At 40.9% G+C, this 26,522-nt stretch overlaps 1 protein-coding gene across 4 annotated transcripts; it reads right to left on the bottom strand.

The window, feature by feature from the left end:
• Positions 1-253: 253 nt before the first annotated feature.
• Positions 254-13,753, bottom strand: LOC306711140 (triadin-like). 4 transcript variants are annotated; one of them, XM_079179940.1, is made up of 6 exons: positions 13,368-13,753; positions 8,557-8,755; positions 6,861-6,902; positions 2,843-2,890; positions 2,317-2,472; positions 254-651 (listed from the first exon to the last, which is right to left on the bottom strand). In XM_079179940.1, the coding sequence occupies exons 2-6, from the start codon at positions 8,741-8,743 to the stop codon at positions 629-631; spliced, it is 456 nt and encodes a 151-aa protein (XP_079036066.1). In that variant the 5' UTR covers positions 8,744-8,755; positions 13,368-13,753; the 3' UTR covers positions 254-628. The 4 variants fall into 4 exon arrangements, with proteins under 4 accessions (XP_079036066.1, XP_079036068.1, XP_079036067.1 ...); XM_079179942.1 differs by having other exon boundaries at positions 2,347-2,472; XM_079179941.1 differs by lacking the exon at positions 6,861-6,902 and adding an exon at positions 3,017-3,049.
• Between the last annotated feature and the right edge of the window lie 12,769 nt (positions 13,754-26,522).

Below are 26,522 nucleotides of genomic sequence, written 5' to 3'. Positions count from 1 at the left end.
GGAAAAGGCCCTCCTTTAATTAATATTATGTGTCAAATCATTAGTGTGTCATAGATGTAGACAAAAATATAGTAACAATTGAAAAATCCAAAATGAGGTCAGAACAATGTAGAAAGGAGCATACATGTAGAATTAAATGTGTGAGGAAAACAAAGGATTATACAAATAAAATGAGCCCCTTAAACCAAAAAAAAGACTGAAATAAGTGGTGAAGACAAATAAAAGACACATATAAAGATTTTTCTTTCTTCTTTATTATCATGATTGTCTAACAGCAGCCTTTACTTGTATAATTACAGTTTTGACATTTTTCATCTGATGATCTTTAACAACATTTTACGAGATGCAGTTTGTTAAAAGTTATGAAGAATCATTGTTTTTTAAAAGATGAGTACTTTTTAAAGAGCAAATCCAGAAAACAATGTGCAGAATACAGTTTTTGTTGCACTATTTCATGGTTTCATAATTTTCAAAATTCCAGTTAACAGCAGACAGAAACAATAAACTGTACACCCTCCTCCTCCCTCTGTTTCTTTACGTCCTCTCCTCCGCTTCAGTCAGATCCCTTCTTCCGCTCTCTGGCTCTTCGTACTTGTCCATTCGTGTCCTCCCTCCACGCTCCTCCTGTTCAGAGCTCCTCAGAGTGGAAAGCTGAAGGCCAGAGGAGAAAATGAGGTGTTCATCGGTCCCAGTATACTTCATCAATCGCAGTTATTGCAGGTATAAATATTAAACCCCAAACTGCAGTTTCTTGGCGGAAATTACCATACAAATGAATATTAAGCTACCTGCACAACATCATTATTTTTTCATCTGTCTTCCTGCTGTTGTTTTGGCCTTGAACCTCTTCCTTTGAAAATTAACTGCTCCTTATGTTTATAGTACAATAACTCAGACTAAAATGTATTTCTGCCCCTCAATCTGAATGAGAGCATCTTTAAGCGTCATTGAAGTTGTCCCCCCGTCTCTGCTCTCAAGACCTCTTTGTGGTTACTCAAATCAAACCATTTTCCATTCGTCCACCAGATGGACTTTCCCTCATTTCCCCCCTCACTTGACTCCCACATCCATCAACACACCTGTTTGTAAGCCGTATGAACATAAAAACAACCTGGCAGCTAGTTGGTAGAGGAGGGAGGATCAATCCCAAAGATATCGAAACGACAGTACGTCTTGTTTAAAGATCGATTCGAGCATCAAGAGGATCGATACACCAAAGAGATTAGTTTCTCTCGTCTACACCCACTTGAAGATTAGAACTCATCTGTAAAAATAAAGTTTCGTGGTACTCTTTGCTTCATGCTGTTGTCCTGTTGTGTGCGTTCAAACCACATCCGACTAGTTACTCCCACTGGCACATGATGTCTGAATGGAAGAGGAGCATGTTTGGATCTATTTCACAGCTGTGAATGTTGGTTGACGGTTTTTATGCTTTTATTTGCACAAAAATAACTTAAATATATATTTGCACTTTGTTAAATCCCAAGAATTATAATTTTCATCTTTACACATTCAATTTACAATCATGAGAAAGAAAAAAAAAAGTGTTTTAACATGCATGCGATTAAGTAATTAACAGTGGAAGCAATATGAAAGTACATATAAGCCTAAGCCGCTTGTAATTGTAAAACGTATTGGCATTGGCGATTCTGGCCCTGTATTACTATCAAATGGAAACCACAAAGCGGTTGCCGGATTCGTCAACACTTCCACTTCATTTGTTCCATTTTCGTCATAGTTTCAAGGTTGTGTTCGGTTTGCCTGTTCCCTGTTTACCACTTGGACTCACTCCCTGTAAGCTATTTACAATGAATCACCGGATTCATCTGCTGCGTCCTAATGTCTGCATTTGGCACCAGTCCCAGTTCCAACTGTGACAGAAGTATTGGTAAATAAAAAGCGCTCCAGATCAAGTTTTCACTGCAGTTAATTAGCGGTATTTGAAATGGGCTGTTGGTTCTGATAATTGAACAAAGAAGACGATGGGAAGTTTATTTTCTGCCTGATTTATTTCCACAGTTTAGCGGGTTAAAAGGGCGTCATATTCATTACAACTGTTAGTCAGTGAGTGATTACATTCTGACAGCTCTCCACCATTGCTATTATCTGCACAGCGGGGATTATCACACTGAGCATATAGTTTGCTTTTCATTACATTTCCATGCTGATTAATAGTCTTTCTATTACCAGAATGTTAAAATGTTTCATTTATGAGTCAGTGCATGTAAATGCCAGGTCCTGAATAAGCCAGCCAGTCATGATATTAGTTATCTCCGTCAGTAAATGGTTACTCAGCATGAGGTGATGTTTTCTTACATGTGAGCGGTTCAGTTAGCTGGTGAATACCTTCCTCCTCCTCAGCATCAGGAGCTACCAAACTGGCTGCAAAAGTCCATATCATCCCCAACCAATCAGTGCTCTCCTGAGACGTGACATCAACAGCGGAGCTTGATTTCATTGGACGAAGACCAGCTAAATAGAATAAAGAGGATAGAATTAAAAAATCAGAGTACAGTAGGATATTATGAAATATTTAAGATATTTTAACGAGTAAAATTAAACTTGAGCAAAAATATCAGCGATGCTTGCCAACAAACTACAGTCTCAAAAACTAGCATGTTGGAATCTCTTCACACACGACACAATTTAACAGAAAAATGAACATGACACAAAGATAGTGCAGTATTTAACAGCATGTATACTATATAAAATGCCTGTGTAGGTGCTCATACTCTACAGGTGGGTCACAGCGGGTCGCAGTGAGAGAAATATTGATTGATTTCATATATTTAACTTCAGCGCTAAGGAGTGAATGTGATACGTATGGTGGCTCTCTGCTTGCCTCTTGCCTTCAAACCCCTCTTAGCGGCGGCAGAGGGAGGAGGGAATCCTGAGGGGGGGAGAGACACAGCGTTAACAGAGACAGCACAACGGGAAGTAAAGAGCATAGAGGTTGAAGAGAGAACAATCGCTCTCCTCATTTCTCAGTTTGTGCATCCTCAATTCCTTTCCTCACCTCCTGTCCTTGCGCGGTAGTCCCTCCCTCCTCCTAAAGATGCGACCGGAGGAGGCAAGGAAGACACACAAGGAGAGAGAAGTCGAGGCATTAACAAAATTGGACGTCTGCTCATTTTAAAGCAATGTCAATTATGACGTGTTGCACAGGAGTATCTTCTGTCCATTTATAGTCTACAGACTGTATTTCATGATCTCTGTCAGATGAGCACAACAGTGTTAATGACAACTTATATGTTTACTTTTAATTCAATTTACAACGTTTGTATATTCCAGATGTGTGTCACGCCTCTTTTAGACGTCACAGGTGCCGAAAAGACTTCGGCAAAGATACACCTGCCGCCCTCATAGCTTCCCCCGACAAGCTTCCTCTCTCGCCTCTTGATGCATTTTAATGACTTAGAAATCCTTCAAAAGATCGATTTCCGGGTCAAAGTTAGAAGGACGGAGGAAACGAGGAGGCACAGAATGAGAAGAGTGGAAAGAAAAAGAAGCAGAGAGAGAAAAAGACACATACCAAACGAGGGAATCCATAAAATCCATCAACAGCCGTCATCGAACCATTCACAGCCACACATAGCTCTAGAGATATTGTTTTGCTGCTTTAATAATAACATGATCAAATACAAAAAAACATCACACAAAACACACTTTTCATCTTACGGAAGATGTTCGGACTTTGACGACATGCTGGCTGAGAACACAGCAAGAAACGACAACAACTCAACCAAGTTTTAACATTCCTGACACACTTTTATTAGTATTTCCACTGTTGGACTCTGTCTGCCCAAATATAATATACTACCAAATAAAGTAGTCACACGCTAACTTTTGGATTCTATTCCAGGAGTCATCAATTACAACAAAACAAATTGCTAACAAGGCAATCTTTGTAAAGGATTGCAACGAATGCCCTTATTTATGGTTGATAGATCATTTAATGCTTTATAGATCATTACTGAGGCTGAGTTGGATTGATCTTCCTACAGCAGCTTTCTGTTTAGCTCTTTAATAAATCAGGCAGACAAAGCAGTTGACAACTGCAGAAAATCTGGAGCAAAATCCATTTATTAACCAATTATAATTTAAAAAGACTTTGCAGACTTTATGCAAAAATCATAAAAGGTATTAACATTGCTAATGACTGAGTAACTGTTGTTGGATTATCAGACGGTGAGAAGCCTGTGGTGCTTATTGACGACTTATTAACACCATTAACACCTCCTAACAAAAGCAAAAACCAACTCAAGCTTCTGTAAAAGGTTTGATCAAATTCAGTCTTTTCCTTACAGCTTTCTAAATGTGATACTTTAATTAAAAATACGTGAATGGAAACGCGACTAACGACACTTTATTTAAACTGCATCGTGAATTACTTTTCGCAGGAAACTTATTTTGTCATGGATAACATTTGCTTTCACTGTATCACACATTTTCAACATCAGGAAAAAATGGTGGTTTGTGGGAAAGGTTAAAAAACACAGGACTCTCACCCAGGAGACCGCCGTTCCTGTCTCATGTGAACCAGGTACTTTTGTCGCCTGAACACAACTAAGTCGTAGTTTTGTGTCAGATTCGTAGTCATTTTAAGCCGAACCATGATGTTTTTCTTAAAAACCTAACCAAGTAGTTTCGTTGCCTAAACCTACCGAAGCAGTTTTGTGTTTTTTGTTTTGTTTTGTTAACTGTGACGGTTATCTGGAAGGAAAATACGTTTCCCTTGAAACGTAAATGAGCACTTTAGTTGTATCGGAAGGTAATTTTGTAGGAGACAGGGCTGCTTTATTCACCACTGCTTTGTCCCAGCAGCAGCTCTCATTAATTGATCTTTTTAATATTCCCTCTCCCAGGTGGAAGAAGCTTTGTGCCTGTTTGTTGCCAAGTGTGGAGGAGTCGTATAATGCATCCTCATAAACAGCTGATTAATGCACTGACATTTCTTTGATTGGCACCAGGAATAGAAGGCTAGCATTTCCCCCCCCCGCTAACTCTCCCGTCCTTTTATTGCCTTTACTTATTCATTCAGTCTCTCCTCCATACACCTTTCTACCCTCTCTTTCTTTGTTTCTCTCTCTAACTCACTCCATGTCTCCGTTATTCTCTCTTCTTTTTATAAATCTATGTTCTGTCTTACTTTCATGTTCTCCTTCTGTGACTCTTTTCTTCTGCCTGCTTCTCTCTACCTTTTAGTTTAGCCACCACATCAAAATGATAAAGCACAAAGAAAAGAGATTAGAAATACAAATTGTAGACAAAAAAAATAAAAAAGAGACCCAGAGGACTCTGAAAAGAGAAGAGAATAAAATAGCTGGAAGAGATGCATCTGAGCTGGATAATAAAAGCTAAATGATTCAGAGATTTGTTTGTTTGTTTTTATTTATACTTCCTTCTTTCCTTCATTACATCCTCCTTTCTGTCTTTCTTTCTTTCACCTGGTGTCACACTGACATAGGAGAGTGTTTTGTGGATACCATGAGGTTTTGCAGTGTAACACCCTCGTCAGTGATGTCTGATCGGAACTAATAAACGCTGGATGGTTGTAACATTTGCAACCGTCTCAATCTAAGTAAGTTCCCTTTTCAAGAGTAATCACATACATTAAGAAGTTGCCTCGTGCCTCTCTGTCAGATAAAGAAAGAACAGGGGTTTGATAAGATGACTGATGAAACTGTGCTGCAGCTTTGTCTCTCTCTCTGTGCTGTACTGTATTTTTATATATAGTATGACTAACTGTGTGTTCCTGTCTCCCCAATTCTATATCTGTATAATTTTCTGCTGCTATTTTGTCTATTCTTTCTTTCTCTCTCTCTCTGGCTCTACACACACAAACACACACACAAACACACACACACACACACACACACACACACCCACAACTTTATCGCTGCTCTTTCACGACAGGGAGGATTGCATTTCTTCTTTATTGTCCGAGAATGTCTCCTTGCTGTTTCATTTACACACGCTGGCCTTTATTGAAATGTCATGATGGGAGAAAAGCTTTGTGATTAAAAATGCAGCCCAGCATTTTGTCATTGTCAACTAGCAAATATTTACCTCAGAAAACGGAAGTTGACTTCCACCTGCAGGGACGCTTTGCATTTCTGCTGTATTTTCTCTCTAACCCGGGAGTAACGTTTCCTTGATTTAGAGAAAAGATCCGCAATTTGTATTTATGTCTCTGAATGAAATGTAAGTTTTCTTGGATTTTCATGTAATGAAGTCTGAACATGCCGGCTGTCGCAAGAAAATAAATCTGCAAAATTGCACATATGATTTACTTCAAAATCCCAACAGGCCTACAGATTTAATGCTTTAGAAACAATAGTCGTAACCCAACACCTAAGGCTATTTCAAGCCGGTGTATCACAAGGCTTCTTAGTCATTGATGACTGTTGGCAGGTCCAGAGGAAACACAGATATAGGCTACATGCAAAGTCACACAGGCACACAATTTGAATTGTCATACACCTAAAGACAGGGACTGAGAATACCAACCGCCTCACGGCAGGTTGTGAAATAGTGAGGAAATTGAAATCTAGAAATTTACAAATTTAGCTTTTTTTCGTGCCGCTAAGCATGAAAACAATGCCAATAGAAAGTCGATTAGGATACATTAAAGTACAAAATGCATCTACAACTGGTCCCGTTAGCAACTGAGCTAAGACGCTTGTAAACTTACCCTTAGTGATGAGTAAAGGGACAATAATTTAGCCAGTTGACAGCTGGTGGAAAGGAATCATGTACATCTTGATAGTCTCCAATCTGTCACAGGCAGCACTCTAGTACAAGCAAGCTGTGCAGTCAAACTGTTAGTGGTTTTGCGTTGTTGTTGTTGTTGTTTTTACCAGAAGATAAACACACGGGGTCGTCACAGTATGATGTGTACTCTTTGGATGGGATGGCAGGTGATTGACAGCATGAGGATGGAGAAGAGGTGGTTGTGGGGGGGTGAAGGAGGGAGGAGAGTGAGGAGAGGAGTTAAAGATGAGTGTGTTGGATGTGCGAGGCAGGACTATCCTCACGCTGGATAGTCCAAAAACATGGCGATGTGTGGTAGTGGTGGGAGAGATAAGGAGCAGATGTGAGTAGAAAATCAAAGGGATTGATTTCCTGTTGTGTGGTTGTAAGATCGCAGGCAGTTTGACCTTTTGTGGCTCAGGTTTACTTAGATCGCTACAGTGCATACTGAAAGTCTTAAAGACGTTTGGTACATTTAAACTAAAATAAATATGAATTTCTTATTCAAAACTTAAATCTCCATACAGTATATGTTGAATGTTTTCCTGTGGACCGAATTGACTTGTGTACGAATCAAACAATGAGGCATGACATGTAATTTAAAGCGCTTTAGGCAGATTTTGCTACCTTCATACAAAGCTCGGCTAGATGTTTCCTCCCGTTTCCAGTCATCATGCTAAGCTAAGCTAGCCGACTTCTGGCTTACCTTCACGTTTAGCAGACTATTGAGAATGAATTCAGTGTTCAGTATTACCTCAAATGTAAAAATGTTTGCTTTACCTGTAAAGTAAATTATAACAAGAGTATAATCACTTCAACATGACATTTTTTTTGTTCAGTGTTTTGATTTCTCGGGTAGTTAACGACCCAGATGCTGTGTTTACCGAAACAAAGGAACGTGCTGAAGAGCGCGGCGCGGTTGTTCTCTGTTGATTTCTCCTGTTCTGCTACAATCAGACATTTCTCATTATCTGAAGATGTAAATTAATGGGTGTGCGGAGCCTTGTAAGCCTGATCAAGGGTGCCAGTGAATACGCGGTCTTAGGCTGAACTGAAAATGTTTGAAGGAGATCTTGACTGCTGCACTGGTGCGTTCTAAGGGAAATGAATTTTCTCTAATGACAATGAAGTAATTAAGGTTTGTTCACAGAAAACGAAAGACGATCACTGGAATTATCAAGTTCTGAGCTGCAGATGATAGGATTATAGATATTTGAGGGAATAAAGCTGCTCTGGCAGGCAATGTATGGAAGCAACAGGAAGTTCCCTTTCAATCCACTCTACCAGTGTATGACATTTAAGTGAAAATGAGAAGGAGTGGATGGACCGCAGTATGTACACAGCTGTATTACTACACTGGTACATAAAGTGTCAACTGATGGGTTCATTGATGTTAGAGTCTAATGCGAGTGTGAGAAAATGCACTCAGAGATGACACGCATTTTCAAAACATCTGCCAAGTGGAGCGAAACACTCAACACCACGTGTTACTTTAAACACAAACAGTGTTAAAGCAGCACAGAAGTGCGTGTCCTCCGACTCGACACGCGGCCGTTGAAAATGATGACCTTCTTGAGAGCACGTCCACTTTTGAAGCCTGCTTCAAAAATGCTCGAGAGGTTTGTTGAAAAATGCTGATGAGATAATGGATGTTCAAATTATACGTGAAAAAATGGGGATAAATGAGTTGAAGGAAAGTGTCATTACACGCACATTATAATCACATTATGATGGAATTATAATCATTGGTGAAAGGTAAAACGGATAGTGCAAACAATCTAAAGATGAAGGTATAAATGTTACCTGTCAGAGTTTTATTGTCAAGTATATCAAAGAGAACGATGGCGACTCCAAACCATGTGATGACCAGCGCCACAACCAGCAGCCAGGCCATCGGTGAACTAAAGGTCAAAATGACATCGTCCAAAAACGTCTTCTGATTGGTCCGAGCCGGACGGTCCGCACCCCCGCCGTTGTTTTCGCTGCTCATTGTTGAAGAGGGCTGAGGACAGAAAGAGACAGAGGGGTTTGAAACAGTAGGACATGATGACAAAAAAAAAAGAACAAAATGAAGAGAGCAAGGAAGAGAATCATGTATCCTGCTGCTTTTCTTATTAGCAAAGCCCGCCCTGCTTAGCTGGATGAGGCAGAGAGGATCGATTGAGGCGAGGCATGGACCTCGAGAAGTAAACAAAAGTGAGAAAAAGAAAAGTGTAGGTGGCTCAATTTTTAAATAACAATTAAAAATGCCTGGAAACTAAATGAAACCATGACCAAAAGAAAAAGTCTGTGGTCTGCTAATGGAGTGGGATAACATACAAAAAAAAGTATGTGCTAATTAGCTGTCATAGCTAAAGTTAATTTCAGCAAATTAGAGTAATGAGAATCGAATTATGTTGTAAGCTTGCTGTTAAAAACATCTTTAAAGTTGCAATTTAGTATTACACTTCCTTAGCGTGGGAGTCACAAACACACACAGAGGGAGAGCGACTTGATGCTCTGCTCAGATAGACGTTAATCCACTCTATTTTTATGTCTTTACACTGAAAATAGCTGTTTGCTGCTATAATACTCTGAATTTTGTAGAACCTTTGAAGTTTTGGGTGTCTGTACACTTGAAATCAGCTTTTCACAATATGCCCTTTTAGCTTTGATGAGTTTCTTGTCCCTGTTGTCCCATATATATCCCACTGTGTAACCTTCTTTTTTTTTTTTTTGCTGAGACAGTAGTTTTTGATGTTCTCTAAAATTGCTGATCTCACCTCTAAAAATGTCAGTACAAACATCGATAGTAATTAGAGGGCAATGCAATTAGCATCTGATTTAGGAGATTAGGATTAAAAATAGACGTGCAGCAGCAAGCTGTCTGGCTTTGGTGGTAGATGTATGTTCGATGAGGACACGTTGAAAGACAATTAGCATAAAAAGACACCTGTTGCTAAATTTCAAAATAAAGTACAGAAACCTTGGGAGTAATGTGGGAGTGGAAAGTCAACTTTCCCTTGAATCCTTTGGTATCAAACACAGGATTAGAGCCGACGATGGTGTTGGTACTATTGCACATGTCCTGGTATTGACACCTTCCCACCACAAATTCACCAATAAACCAAATTAGTGTAACTGTAATCTGTGCATGATATGAGTAATAGCTACATGTACAACACACACAGCAGCTGTTTATTCACACGGATGTTTTTCTTTGTGTGAGGATGAGAGTTATGAGGAGGAGAGAGAAAGATCGAGACTACCGGAGGTGTTGAGGAGATAAAATTCCATCGCACTTTGAAAAATCGGATCCACCTGACAAATTACTTCTGTAAAGAAAGTTTTCATCATTGTATGGCAGCGGGGCCGCGCGCCACGACATGATTACGTGCCCGCGTCAGGTTGTTCGTGTTAATTATGCGGCGCGATGCGATGAACTGAGATGATGTATTTTCCCTTCCGTTTCCCTGCCTGGCTCTCACACAGCTTATCTGCAAATATAAAGTGATAGCTACACCGTTGTGGAGATTTGAATTAAAATAGGGGAAGAAATATGCCCTTCTCAAAGGTATTAATGAGGCCCCGAAGGGTGCAGATCCGCGTGAGTCCTGCATGCCATGCTGGTCCAGCTGAGGCATTTAACACCGATCGTTATGACAATCCCGTTGACAGAATTAGGTGGTGGTTTGGCGGTCTGGACTCTGATGGTTCTCATCTTCACTGTTAGTTAATAGAAGCTGAGTGTAGATTTGTGACAACGTCTCCCTCGCTCCTCATTATATAATATATGTACCTCAAGGCTCAATTCAGGCTTGTTCTCAATATGCAGCCTTCCACTTGAGTAAATCGCCCGTATCATCGCCTGAAATGTAGCCAGTGCACTCAAACCCAGACAGCGTGCTCGACTGCACAAGACTATTAAACAGTGAATAAAGCAACATGTATAGAGCTCGGTACTAAAAGCCAGAGCACTTTGGCATGGCCAGATTAACCTGTTAGGGGTCCCAAGGGCAAAACATCGATGTTGGGCCCCTCGTAGACCCTCCATGAACCAACAACCCGCCTCCTGTGCATGTATACCTCAAAGTTCCCTCTATGGCGGCTAAATTATATGCCCAGATTTTCTGTGTGTGAATTAGTTCATGGTAATTTGTTCAAAGACAACGCTACAGAGCACTTAAATATGAACTAAAACAATTAACTCTTAAAACAGGATTTTTACAAAGAGCCCCTCAACAAGATCAGGTGATAAATTGAGATCATCAGATTGAGTTTATAGTTGATATTGATCATTTTGGCCAATGATGTTCAATGATTTACAGTAGTGGATATTCTGACTCCATTCAGTAATCACTCCAGCAATTTAGTATTGTACTTTCTTAAAGTTAAGAACCTGTGAGAGAAGGAGCAAGAATGATCACAATTAATGCAGCAAGGGTCGAAATATTGAAACATTTATTCCTTTCAATCTTCAAAAAGAATCCTGAATCCTACATTCACCACAATGCAATTCTCTTTCTTTTACCTCCCTGAAGACCACCTGTATTCCAAGCATACCTGTAACCAAAGCACGTAGTGTATATCTATCCATCCATCCATCCATCTATCCATCTATCTACTGTACAATGTGATCCGAGATGGTTGTATGATGCGATGTGTTTTGATTCAGCAGCTGGTCTCTGCTCGGCTGACCTTTCTGCATTCAGATAACAATCCACAAAACCAATTTCACATATTTCGGCCCACGCACACTCAAATGTGCAATTATGTGTGCGTGTGTATGTGTGATTCAAGAAAGCTAACCATTGATCCGGTAAACAACAGCCGGCGTGTGTGTGTGTCATTTCATAAGTTCGAGCTGAGAGTGCCGGCCCGTGAGTGATATAAAAGCTGACCATTGATCTTGTAAGGCCCTGGCGATGGCCGTACAGGCCAACACATTGATCCATTGAGAATGAGAAAAAGCCGCACTGTGCAATCATCCACTTCCTCGCTATTCTTCAAAGCGTCCAATCACAGAACAGTTCTCTTACATAGCCCATGTGTTGTAGTTTCTGTCAAAGTCTGAGTCACAGTCAAGCAAACATTTCTCCTTGTATGTGTGTGTCCCGATGACCCGGCCCACCTGTTGTCACCACAGAGTGCTGAGCTGATCTTCACACACAAGGACACCAACTGCTGCTGCCGCCGCCTCCTCCACACCAGAGGAATGCACGGAATTAGAACGGTGCGGGTGGAGGCGACCAACCGGTGTTTGAGGGCAAATGAAAGGCGACAAAAGGCGGCGTGGAGAGTAAGTGAATGCATCGCCTTACTTACTTACATTACTTAATGACAAATAGGCATGGTACTGCCTATGAAGTAATCGTGTTGGGTATCAGCGGTAGAAAGTAAGTACATTTCAGTACAGTAAGTATTGTGATTGTGATGTATTTACTCATCTCCATCTGACAGCCAGAGTTACCAAAAAAAAAATCATAGATTAGAAAAAGTGAATATAAATTTTTGTAGCAGAACTTTGCTTTTACTTCATGACCCTTAGTCACACTTAGTCATGACCCTTTAGATTTATCTTGCAACCCTGTTAGAGGGGCCAGACCCCCAGGCTGGGCACCCACTGGACTAAACTACAAACTGTATCAAAATGCAACAGTTACAAGACTTCACCATTTTATTGTTTTTAATGCAGCTTACGTGCACAAATAACGAAAGCGGGGATTTACATTCCTCTGGATTATACTTGTGCAATTACGTTGCGGCACTGTTAGAGGAGAACAAGAAGAGAGAAAGAAAAAGGTAAGTTGATCATTAGAAGATCACATCAAAGAGACTATTTTCAAATGCGGTTGTTACCAACCTCGAGGTCGGGACCCCCAAGGGATCCCCAGACACATCTGAGGGATCCCAAGAAGACTTAAGGGTGGAAAAAAGACATTTATTTTCTCATTAAATCTAAATCTAAACTCTAAGCCTTTAAAATCACATCCACACTGAGGCCCTAATCACTGTTAAGGAGGAAGGAGTACTGTACACGTTGCTTCATTTCACTGGCGTAACAGGTATGAGGAGAATGAAGAGTGAATTGTGAGTTCCAGTCAAATGTCTGTGAGCCAAATTTTGCTTTTTCAATACATTTTGTATTGACAGTGTGCAGGAGTTAACAACCTTATTAACTGGTCATTTAATCGTGTTTTGTTAATCTCCTGCGTACATTTTTGACATGTTTGTCATATATTTAATGCAACAAATGTACTATTATACCTGCAAGAGGCAACAGAGCAACAGGCTACAGTGAGTCTTTTTGTCATGAAGGAAACAATGTGATTTTAAAGTTTATTTCCCTTTACAAAGACACAATATGAAGATAAATGAACGTAATAGCACAAATAATAGCAGGAGCAAATAGCTCATAGTGTAGCGCACAGATTATAACACCAATGGTCATTACTTGCAGTCGTCCACTTCTTAAAGTTCGGGAGTATGCTCTCAGTAGCAGCTTACTTTTAATAGATATTGTAAATTCCAATATTAAGAAAGAATAATTGTGTGCAGACCGCCAGCATTCAGTGCCGTCAGTGTCGGATCATTATTATAAAGTTCAGCCAGAGCGACATGGATTTTTACAGTACCTTGGGCTTTGAGTTTTGCCGGATGTTCACTGATAACCTTCAGTCCTTCAAAGGCTCTGGGAAATGCACCGTCACCATGGAAACGCGCATGCAACTCCTTCGTTAAATCCTCTTCGGCCCCGGCTGATTGTGAGGAAGAAGACGATGGAGGCGACGTACAAAGCGCACACAGCAATTGTGGTAAAGCTGGATCACAGCAGGTTCTAAAAATACACTGAAACCTTCCCCGCGGCAGAAAAATGTAAGGAAATCCAGTCAACAGCGCTTTGGAATGTGTATTGTTCTTGTTAACAATCAAAGTTCTTCTCGAAGATTTGTTCGGGAAAAGTTTCTGGATGATTGGGTTTCTAGCTGCTGGAGAGAGTGAGACAGAGAGAGAGTGAGACGCCCGGATAGAGACGGGCAGGGAGAAGTGGGTTGACCTACTGGGAGTCACCCTGCCCCCCCCCCCCCCCCCCCCCCCCCCCCCCCCCGAGAGTCCAAAATAGAGAGATAGTGGAAGTGAAGGGAGGGAGGAAGAAAACTGGGTGTATGACAGCAACAGATCAAGGGATGGAGAGGAGAAAAGAATGAAGTGAAGAGAAAAAGGTCTCCTGTGCTATGTGTGTCTTGGAAACACAGCGCTTATTCATCATGTTATAATGATGGAGGCAGCTAGCAGCTGATGCTACATCAGTTCTCCTCCTCTGAGAGGCCCATTACTCCGTTCCTGGCCTCACCGACTGACCTGCCCACTGTCAAAAAATAAAATAAAGTCTCTTACACCTGTACATAAGTGCTATCATGATTTTCTTTCATTTATTAAATGTCATGGTATCATTTGACAGTATTTACAGCAACAGCACTAGTAGTTTTAACGCGACAGAAAACCCAAATGTCCTCACTTTGTGCCCTCGGCAACAACTTGAAAAATGAAGCTCGTTAAACTTCTTCTTCTTGCACTTCATCCAGTGGACACACATTTCCTCTGAAGTACCCTGCGTTGTCAAACAGAGGTCACAGAGAAGAGTAAATAAGTTAATTAAGAACTAGTTGAGCCCCATGCGAGTTCTTAAGTCCTGTCAGAACCTGTTTTTGAGGCCCAGTTTAAACTGGGGGGGGGGGTGTGCGCGGTGGGAAGGAGAAACCTGACCCCCAGTCCTGCCCTGGGAGCCTGCGCTGCAGAGGCTATAATTAGAGATACAGACAGCAGCTGGTGGACTGGACCGCTTTATATTTAGGGCGCAGAGAAGGGGGCTGAGGGTTGGAGGACACAACACACACACACACACACGCAAAAACAAGAACCTCCCGAGCATTATTGATATTTTCTTTCGACCGTCCTGTTGACAAAAACAACCCCATATCTGTAAATGATATGATACTCTTAATAAATGGATATCATATAACAGAATTAGTACGACTCGTTTCACCATCAACAACTCAAAGAGGAAAAGGATGAAGAACTTAAAATGGTGTAAATTTAGATCTTCAGAGCACTGAGGCAATACAGTATATATCGTAACTTATACAATAAGCTCAGGACAACACATCATGTCTTCATTTTTGGGTCTACCATTTGTTACTTTATGTTCTATTTATTCAAGTGATTAGATAAGTGCAGATATTCTTGGAATCAAGCAGCAAAACTGAAAACTCGATGTAATGATCCACTTGACGGGCCATAAAAAAATGATTGTGAATACGAAACGATATTTGGACTTATGCTGGAGATAAAAATGTGCAGGAAGAAAGCATTTGCAGTTTCCGTTAAGTGAAATTTGATCTAAAGTGTAAATTAACGAGATGGTTCTATCTTCTGTGATGCTCATTTTGAGTGATGAGAGACAACAAACAGTAACAAAAGGTTTCGTTGCAGCTGTGAGGGTGGGAGATGTTACACCTCTGATGTTGTTATTGGCTCACGAAGTTCGTTAACACCCTTAACGCACAGCTCTACACCCAACCTGACAGAAGAGGGATTAAACACAGGGGTGTGCATGGTGTCATTTTCACAGAGAAGGGAATAAATATGGTAAATCCTTCATGCTGTGGTGATTGTTCGTTAATATGTGATAATAATGTGATAGTGTGCACAATTAAGAAGTGTCACTTGCAGTGATGCGACCTTTTTTGTCTTCTCTTGTCAAATTAAGTTTGTCATAGAGTGAGCTGTAACCGGTGGTGGAAGGTAACTACGCTTTTTCAAGTATTAAGGCGAGACAAAGGACAAGTTCTCTCAAAATGTATATTTAAATATGCAAATAAGGCATTACCTTCTTACATTTTTTACTTCTTTAAAGGTTAAAAGTTCTTGTTTCATTTGGTCGACATATTAGAGTCAAAGGTTTTTACAGAGGGGATTATTGAGATCTCTTTTTATCACTCCATACATTAGAAAAGGTTGTCTAAGAGCCATGTTTTTAAGAATCAAATGTTCTATTAATCAGGCTATGAATGATGTATGAGCAAACCCGTCGGTAAAAACCTTCAGAATATAGATATGAATGAAATCAAAAAGTGTGGCATGTGTTAGTGTTGCTGAAGTGGAGATTTGTTGTGCATGGCTCCACGTTGAACAGAGAATTAATAAACGGAGAAAAGTCTTGATCAACTTTAAATTGAGAATGAAAGTAAACGGGGGCCTCGTTTAAAACACTGTCACATAAATAGTGTCGCACTTTTGGAGGCGCGCTACCCGACACGTCTAAAATGTTTTGAATTGTAAGATTTTGGGTAAGATGCATGTGTGAGCATACGACTGAATAAATTACACTTAAACTGCATGAGTTGTTTGTGGCCAGTATTTACTTAAATTCATCTCAGTTTTTACTATTTTTTTGTTCACCGTGGAGGCAAGAAAAACGTTTTTCTTTTATCAAGAATTCAAGGTAACATCATTTTGTTGGTGAATTATTCCTTTAAATACAAATCTGAATACTTCTTCCACCACAGGCTGCAAACAAATTTCAATAAATGAATACAAATTCTGCGTGGCTTTCAACCAGACATGTTTTTTTGGGTCCAGACTCACGCTCTGTGTTAGTGATGCTGCCCCAGGGCTGCAGCTACCAGAGGACGGCGAGGGCACCGAGTCTGTGATTAAAACAGAGGTGAAGAACAAAACAGTCACACATCAACCATACATCTCTGTCTCTCCGTAAGACTCTCTGCTTCTTCATTAATGACTCCTTCACCTGCCCTTGTGTTTCGTCTCCCTGCTTTCTCTCCCCTTGTGCCTCGCCCGCTCTGCTTCTCCAACTTTCTGTCCTCCTTCCGCTCTCACCTCTTGGTCTTTTCTATCTCTATCTCCTCTTTCTTTCCCTTAACCTATCCTGTTCTACTTTCACTTCCTCCCTCCCTTCTCTCCTGCTCCTAAAATCCCTTTCTTTCCATCCTTCTTCCCTTTTCACCTCCCGCTCTGCTCTATCTCTCTCTACCACACGCTGTCCTGCGCCATCTTTGTTTCTCTCCCTCCCCAAACACACACACACACACACACACCTACACACACACACACACACACACACACACACACACACACACACACACACACACACACACACACACACACACACACACTCAATTCTTCTTATTAAATTAGTAATAATGTCACCATTCTCCCTCCCAGGAGGCCAGTGTTATTGACTTCATTATGCAAATGTAAACCAGCCCACAGCTATACTACTGATGGGATAAGACATACACACACACTCACACACTCACACACACACACACACGCTGTTTGTAGTCTGCGTGTGCTCGCAAGAAAAAAAAAATTCTTGCTGTTTCAGATAATTATGTCAACCGGTGGAGTTGATGTGTGTATTAACACGAAATCTGCTAAATCCAACGGACCTGCAGGCTTTTTTACACCCGTCAAAAAATGTCACTCCGAATTTTTTAGAATACAATAGAATAGAATATAAAATGACCGCCCACAATGCAAAAGTTGCACCTGAATCTGTCACGTTTTTACCATTTTATTCCGGTGGTTTGTCTCTGCGTGTCCACATTTCTTAGTGTCCTTGGGCAACACACTGCTGTCGCTTCGAACGAAACAAGTCTGCCATTTGAAAGTTTTATTCTAACAAATGTATTTCTATTACATCAGACTTTTAAGAAATTGTTTTCCAAGATTTCATTCACACATTTTGACATTTCTGGCCACTCAAATCTAAAAGGCCTATTTTAATTTTGTGTTGGCTCTTGGTTTTGTTTTCAAAGCCGGCTTTAAGCCAGTGAACGATTCTTCACAGGAAACTGACTGATGGGAATGCAGGCCAGGTGGATGTATCCAACGCGTACCTGAATGGCCCGCGTGCCCTCTGCAGTAATGTTGGCTTTGTGGCTCGGTCAGGAAGTGATATTGCTCTCATCTTGACTCTGATCTGCCGGTCGATGCGGTTCTCTCTGTCACATTGGCACTCGCTTGTCGCCGGTCGCCAAACCACGCTGTCTTGATGCAAGTTCACAGACCTGGAAACGTACTGGAGAGTATACAGTAAACACACACACACACACACACACACACACACACACTTGCAAACACAGAATTGGCAAAGGCAGACCAGACAGATGGAAAGACAGCAGAGAGCAGGGAGGAAGTGGAAATGAAAGTCACAGTGTCAGGAAGAACAATTAGAGCTCAGGGATTAATATGACATGTAAACTGACTGACTGAAAATAAGTATCGGGTCATTTAACATTATTATGTCATTTTCTGATATTCTTATTATGTTAGACTTAAGCAATTAATAAACCCCATTAATCACAGCCTTAAGTTGCCGATTGCTTTTATAAAACAGTTACATATACCGGGCATGGTTTCACAAAATAGATGCAAAAAAATGCAATCATTTAATGATAACAAATAATAATTCTTCAGCCAATTAATGTCAGCAGCTAGCATGGCTGTAGACTCTTAATCTTGTTTAAACTACATTATAAAACACTTGACAGGAAAGTAAAAGCCTTAAAGTCACAAGAGACAGAGACAGATTGACAAAAGCCAATCAAACTGGGTAACAGTGACATTAATAGCAAAGCTGAGAGAAATACAAAACAGGCTTTAAAACAACGGGGAGCAGACTCATTTCTCACATGAAATATTATATGGTGTGAATAATTCATCTACTGACTAACTAACGAAGTAACACCATGCATTACTCGACTGACTCACCGGCTGACAGCATGGTATAAGAACATGTACAGTTATTCAGGGAGATGATGCTTGTGCTTCAGACTGTCTGGTCACAGGGCATTAGCAATGGGGCGCTGCGTACCAGACACCTCATGCATTTTTAACCAATCAATATCCTCGCTTTCTACATCTCTTTCACCTTCTCTGTCTGACTCTCCATTTCCCTCTGCATCTCTCTGTTTTCTTTTTTTTTTTTGCTTCTTCTTCTTCCTTTACTCCCTTTCTCTCTGCTGTTATGTACTGTGATTGTGTTCTTCCTTCTCTCTCTGTTGCCTTTCATCCTTTAACTGCTGCTAAGTTTATTCATTTGTCTGCTCTGGCTCGTCTCACTCCGTCTGTACTCTCAGTCCATCTCTAGCCCCGATATCTCTCTCATCTGTGGTCCGTCCTCCGCCCCCTCTCTCTCTCTCTCTCTCTCTCTCTCTCTCTCTCTCTCTCTGGTGCTCTTTATTTGTTTTTTTCTGCGCTCTCTCTGTCTTCATATACGTCCTGTCTCGTCTCCTTCATTACAACATGAAAGGCTGGGGTTGTAAACGGCCTGCCCTATTTGACTAACTTTGGAAATGTCCCGGTTTACTTTGTCTTAATTAGAATATGGATGAACATAGTCTGTCTGAGCATCACCGCACAGACTCCAGAGTGAGACATGTAGACATTCAGAGACTCACACTGCTATGATTTCAAACAAAAGCATTAATACAAAAAAATATAAAAACTCTCGCAGTAACCTTTCTACATCCCTGAAACAATGTCTTTGTTATTCTAAGGACGGGTGATACCATATCATTTTGTTTTATATTATGTGGGGGTGAATGCATTTCTGAATATATATATAAAAACAGTAACAGTTAAAGCAATAACAATTTCCATGCATGTCTATTTGTCTGTATCTTCATGGGGAACTTTAACCGTTGCTGATGACGTCTCCATCCCTTGGTGGCGGCACACTGGTGGGCACCACGTATTACATTCTATCCACCTCAATCATTTTGTGATGGCAGCAGAAATAACAAAGACCAAAATTTCAAAACCTTGAAAAGTGAAGCAGATTTTTTTTTTGTCAAAGTGGCAGCAGCCAACCTGCATAAACCACTAAGAGAGTGGGATTTAGTTTTTCCGTCATACGGGTGATTCTACCCTTTTAAACTCTTACAGTTGTTCAAACATATTGTAGCACAGTGTGTGTGTGTGTGTGTGTGTGTGTGTGTGTGTGTGTGTGTGTGTGTGTGTGCATTTCAGTCAGCCTTTACAGGATGTACTCGTTGTCTCAGAGGGGAAACTTGTGAGAGGTGAAATCAACCTGTTATTCATTGATAGGATGGCAAATATCCACTTGGGGATAACTTCCTGGCTGCTATGAACTTGCAAGTGGAGTCTTTGTCTAACAATTCACAGAAGCAGGCGTGGAAGCATAATACAGATAATTGTGGCTGAAAATAGCATTTCCTTTTTCAGTTCACACTGAAAAACGAGGATGGCGCTTGTAAATGACACGGTAGTACAAAATGTAAACCATGCTTTGTTTCATTTTCACCTCTGTACTTTAGATTTCATGCAACTTGTTTTTTCCTTTTAACGAAATGAACCCACAACCCAATGAGTAACATCGTGGGAGTAAATAATGAGAATTCACATGAAACAACATTTAAATCCATCGAAACTAAAAATGAATCTGGTTTTAACGGAAATCAGACACTAAGCTCGGTGGCAAGATATGTAATCAATGCTGATCCATAGAGGAAACCATACAGTGCATTTCTGGATATGAGTGTTAGAAGTATTTCTGCTTTGTGTATAAGTGGAGGTGCAGGCAACAAATGTGGACGGAAGAAAGAACTCTGTCCTTGAGAGTCGTTCGGAAAAAAACAAACTGCAGAATTTAATGTATAGCATAGAAATTGACCCAAGGCTGGATTCGATAATGGCACTCTAAGCTTTTTTTGTGATTTAAATTATACGTTTAGGCTCCGTTTTTGATAAATATATGACAAACGCATTGAAGTGTATTGAGCTCCCGTGAGCTACTGCTGCAATATCCAGGTCTAATAGCACTCACAGTTCTGCCTGCAGCCACACACACATGACTGAGTACATGCACTCACATGAGCCCTCGCACGCACCCGCACGTGCACACACACACACACACACACACACACACACACACACACACACTTGAAGCCAGCCTATTAAAAAGTAAAAAACACATTCTGAGACAAGGAGCACAAATAAAACTGATTTAGTGTGTGATTCATTGCATAAATGTCTATATCCGCACGGTAGAGACAAAACACACACACACGCACACATTCTGGCTCTGCCTTTGATTTAGCATGGAAACCTTTAGAAGCACTCTATTTACCCATGATGTTTATTTTTGTATACTTGCTGAATTTAAGATTCAAATGGATTTCTTAAGGAAGCGGTTGTGTTTAGTGCTGCTGCTGCTGCTTGCGTTGTGTTTTCTGTCGTATTTACACGTCCTTGTTTACCTTAAAGAAGGTGAACTGAATAAAATGTTCAGGGACGTTATTTAAGTGGACTAAGTTCTTTCACTCTGCACAATTTGCAAAGTCAAATATTTAATATATATATATAGTTATATAAATAATTCAATAAAAAAAAGAAACACTTTTTGGATTCCTGGAAAGAAAAAGGAAAAAGGACCATTTGCCTCATAAAGTCTAGAATAAACACAGTTGGCAGCAGCAGAAAACAGTCATCACTCTGAGCTATAATGATTATAGGGGTAAAGACACCTTGGCTGTAGGATCTCTTAAAGGCATATGAAATCATTCTAATTGTGAAATTAATTGCTATCATTTCAAGAGGCCTGAAGCAATGCATCAGAAGGATTATAGATTAAATTCCTTAAAATGACACTATGGGATGTTAATGAGACTGCATTATTATTTCAACAGTGTAAATCAAAGATGGGGGGGGGGGGGGGTATTTGTCTCTATTTCTACCTTAAAAAGGTAAAGATGTGCAGTGTGTTGCTTGCATTAAAGAGGATTGCAGCTCCTTACCATTATATATGTTTTTTCCCCCATTTCGTAACACAACTGATGCATGAGTAAGAGAATGATGAGCAGTTTTATTTGACCGTGTTGCATTTTCATGGATGACTCTGAAAAGCTTCTGTGAATTTGGCAGCTGTGAATAGAATCTTTGAATTCTCTTCAGTCCGAAGGGCACACATGGTCAGTAAATGTGCGCCTGCACATGGTGAGCGGTGTCGTATAAACCTTTGGATTCCTAACAGCCACATTGTCATTTATACTTTGCATCTGCAGAAATCCAGGTTCCATTGTCGGTGGATTTCTTGTCTGAAAACATCGAGGCTGTCAGTGGCACAACTTTCTTAAAGAAAGAAGACAGTGGTGCTGAAAACTGAGCGCCTTTACGAACCACCCTCGCCTGCTGAGCCGACGGCTAAAAGCTGCTCTCTTGCTGCACAAGCACGTCAAGAGATTGGGAGTTGTTTGCCGAGACGTTGGTCAGTTTGAACCTCACCTTTCCTTCTGCCACCACCTCCTGGCTGGTCCAGGGTCAGCGTCATAATAATGTTAAATGAATCTATATTGACGTCTCCTCCCTATGCACAACAGCAGAACTCCACACGGCGACTTGTCTGTCGTCTTTCTTTTAGAGTGAATCTGTGTTGTCAGATCTGTCCATACTGTTGATGCGACTGCGCCAGCTCCACCTCCTCACCCCAGACGGTGACAGGTGTCTGTTTCTGTTAGAAATATTATTCTTCATCTTGCTGACACTTAGCTGCAAACAACGAAGCTCTCCACGGCACGTCTTGACTATGTTTGTCCCGACCTAACAAGCCTATATGTTGGGAATACATAACGTCAGCTGGAGTCAATGCCAGCAATCCAAATATGACTGGTGACAATATTGTCACATATGTCTTAACACAGGAGGAGCCAAACGCAGGACTCGAGGCAGGCAGGTTGAACTGAACAGAACGCTAGATTTAATAACAAAAGCTGGTGAACCAGTAAAAGGGAGGACCGCAACCGAGGAAGATGAGGTGATGGATCCAGGACTGTAGATATCAGGAAAGAGAGACAGACCACCTGACGCTGACATAAGGACTAAATAGACAAGGGGCCAATCAACCAATGACGCTCAGGTGTGGTGGAAAGACAGGAAGTAAAACCAAACACAGCACACAAGAGGCAGGAAACCTCAAAGTAAAACAGGAAATAATCTGAACAAAACCCAATACCATGACAAATATATCGCAAATATGTTGAACTATTCTAAAAACGACAATCACTGTTTTTGCGGCTGGACGCGTTCACGTCCTGGAGTCTTGCAGCAAGTCAGCAGGACTTAAACGCTCTGGACCCTATTTTTTTCTTGGCATAAAGCAATCTCTTTCTTATTACTCTGGAGCGCATCAGTGTAAAGGGGAGTGGATGGTGTATTGATGTGGCCTCAGTCATGATGTACTAATGGCCTTCACTATATGCAATTGGTATTCAAAACTTTTGAGTAGAACCAATTTTGCATTTTAAAATAGTAAAAAAGAATACGATTCCTATCTCTAAAGTAACACTGGATCCCATTGCTTTGTATAAAGTGAAAGTGGTCGCTCTAGGAATGTACCAGGAGAACATTTTCAGCCTTCTCTTCAGTTCTCCTCAGCTCTATTTAGGGTTTTAGCTCCTTTCAGCGTATTGTTTTGTTTTTACGCCCCAAAACTGCTCGGTTATGATTCAGTATCACAACTCTCATCAGAGCAACGCCCAGTTGTATTCTGCTTAAAGCTCTGATAGACCCCACCGCCCACAGCCGGCACCAGCACCAAACGGCTGCTACAGCTAGTGGAGCTAACTTTTAGTGACGCTTTTAGCAGCTAAAGAGCCCTCAGGAGTCTGTGGAGACCAAAAAGAGAGCTGAAAGGAGAGTGAACATCGAACTTATGTGTGCTGGCCAAATGAATGCTAATGTTGCTCTATGGATGTGTAAATTAGTTCAACATTTCAACTTAAAAGGAGGTATTATGTCACCGTTGAGTTCACAGCTTGTCTCCACTGCATCAAAGTGGACAAAAAAATCTATTCGGACATTTTCAAGAAAAGTAATTTAAAATGCATTCAAATAATGTTTAAGTCTGGTTTAGTTCAACATTCCTATAATCTCCACTCTTCTGTTTGATAGTTATCTCCCCCATTGTTACACTAAATCCTTCACATGGAGGTGACCTTTTTTCTCATCGGTGCATTACCCTTACCCTTCTTTTCTCTCTCTGTCACTTCGCTTCTCCCTCCATCTCTTTCCGACTCGTTTTCACCCTCAGTCATTGTCAAAGTATATCTAAAGTCTGTCAATCCTCAATTTGCTGTGGCGTAAACAGCCGATCTGGTCTACTCTTCCCTGGTGTATAGGCTATTTTCAACTAGATGTATTCTGCAGTTAGATTAGTTTGCAGATAGGACGACGTGTAGGAGGTATAGCATGTCATAAGTGGCAGAGGGTTTGTGTGTTGCACTTGTGCATGTGTGTGCATGTGTGTGTGTGTGTGTGTGCGTGCGTGCGTGTGTGTGTGTGTGTGTGTGTGTGTGTGTGTGTGTGTGGGCTGAGATAGGCTGGCAGCAGCAGGCATCTGGTGACATCTGGTCCAGACAGATAAAGTAAGAAACACGTACTCACACTCTCAGTATCTGGAGGGAGGTGAAGCCCCTTTCTCTCTCTCTCTCTCTCTCTCTCTCTCTCTCTCTCTCTCTCTCTCTCTCTCTCTCTCTCTCTGTCACTTTTTCTCTTCGTCAAAAACTAATTCAAATTAGCTTTATTGACAGGGAAGCAGCGTCAGACAGAGCAGTGAAATGACTGTACAACATTTGTCTTTTCTTATATATTTATGAGTGCCTTTCCTGAAACATTTTACTACCATTCCAGGTATCGTGTTTTTTGAACAGTGTAATATCTCTCATTGCGAGAGAAAGTGTTAACTCTTGCTTGTTAAAAACTTTTTAGCCATCATAGATGAAATTGTTTTGAAATGTTTGAAACATTTTTAATTTGAATGTAAACATGTCGACGACAGCTGGACAGCTCCATCTGCTGAGGCAGATCATGTGACTGAGCGGATCTTCTGCTGACATTGTTTTTTTTTGTCAACGGCAGTTTCCAAGTCTGCACTTCATTTTATCGTAATTGCTTTTCTTGCTTCTTTTGCATTTGTGGATTTGTGCCTTGATGTGCGGCTCTAGAGCGGATATCCTGCATTAATACGAATGACTTAACAAATCAGAAGGACTTAAAAGTTTATTTGTCATCAACTTATTTGTTATGAAATTCAATGCGGTGTGCTCCCGATGTTGTGTTAAGCGTCTTAAGGGGAAAATAAGGATTAAAAAGAAGAATGTAAAATTACAAACATATTTATGGATTTACCAAATTGGCAGAGTAGCTTTTAAATTAAACCAATATTGGACATGACTGCTTGTAACCAGCTCTGATTACATATCTTAATACTTCTGTTTACTTATTTCTATGCAAGACACCGTTTTTCCATCATAGTTTATCATCTGCAGATTATCTTCATGATTAAAGATTTGATTATTTGATCAATAAAATGTTACAAATGCTTATTATGAGATCCCAAAGCCCAAGTTTTGTCCAACCATCAGTCAAAATACAAAGATATTAAGTTAAATATTCACATTTGAGAGTTTGAGAGCCAGTGCTATTTGTATATTATTAAAATGCCTTAACAATTAATGGCATATCAAAATTGCTGCAGAATAATTTTCCATCATACAGTGATCAATAAATCCACTTGTTTCATGAGAGGCTTGTGATATTAGCTTTTGAATCCACTCAGAATCCCGCTTACAGATTTATACACACAGATGAGATGTGTGATATATCCTCCCCCCCCCCCCCCCCGAGCTGACAGACCTCTGACCATCAGGGGCCACACCCTCAGGTGAACCGGGGCCAAGGTCTCAGTGGTCAGAAGCCCCTGGGCACCGGCCAAATTGGCCCGGTCAGTAACCTCAGTGAGCGAGCAGATGATGTCTGACACAGAGAAAATTAGAGAGGGTGACTATTACAAAGAAAGGCCACAGAAAGAAAGAAGACGAGCAGGAAATGACATAAAAAGAGAGGTGGAAGGATGATGGGGATACAAATAAATAAATGGAGAAGTCGAGTAGAAACATGGGCGGATGGATGGATGACTAAGTAGGTAAGATGATAAATAGAAGAAGGGGTGGTTGGATGAATGGGTGGATGCTTTGACACATGGCCCCCGGGGAATCAGCCATTATACACGCCACTGTCACTCAAGATTAGCGGCATAATTAAACTCCTGTCGCACCGCGAGTGGCTTCGAGTGTGTGCATGTGCATTGGTGTGTGTGTGTGTGTATCTGAATGTGTTGTTTTCCTGGGTGTGTGTGTGGGAGGGGTAGACTTTGACAGAGATTGATGGTGAGGGGAAAGCAGACCATTATGTTGTATAGCTAAAGCAGTGATAGCCTTTACACCTCTGTGTCTGTTTAAACTGCTGGCCATTTCATGGGCGTGGCACAAGTGACCCCACAACACACACACACACACACACACACACACACACACACACACACACACACACACACACACACACACACACACACACACACACACACACACACACCACTTTTAATTGCTTGTTTCCAGGTGCAGTTTGTTGCTTAATTTGGCTGTTGTCTATAGCCGTGTTGCTTTCATTGTACTCCAGACACTGTGGGAACAACACTGAGCTACTGAGCTAAATGAAGTGTCATTCATAAATGAGGCAGTCACCCTCTGAAGTGTTAACCCAAGGCTCTTTCCAATAATTGATGGATAGTTGTGAGCAATTTTAATGATACTGCACAACATTTTTAAATAGTCTGTCCCTTTCCTCCCCCCCCCAATAATCACCCATAAGAGACTCATTCACTCTAATGGTTGAAGGCCATGTTCTTG

The sequence above is a fragment of the Pholis gunnellus genome (assembly GCF_910591455.1).
Source record: "Pholis gunnellus genome assembly, chromosome: 19".
NCBI lineage: Eukaryota > Metazoa > Chordata > Actinopteri > Perciformes > Pholidae > Pholis > Pholis gunnellus.
This window is presented reverse-complemented; position numbering and strand designations above follow the sequence as displayed.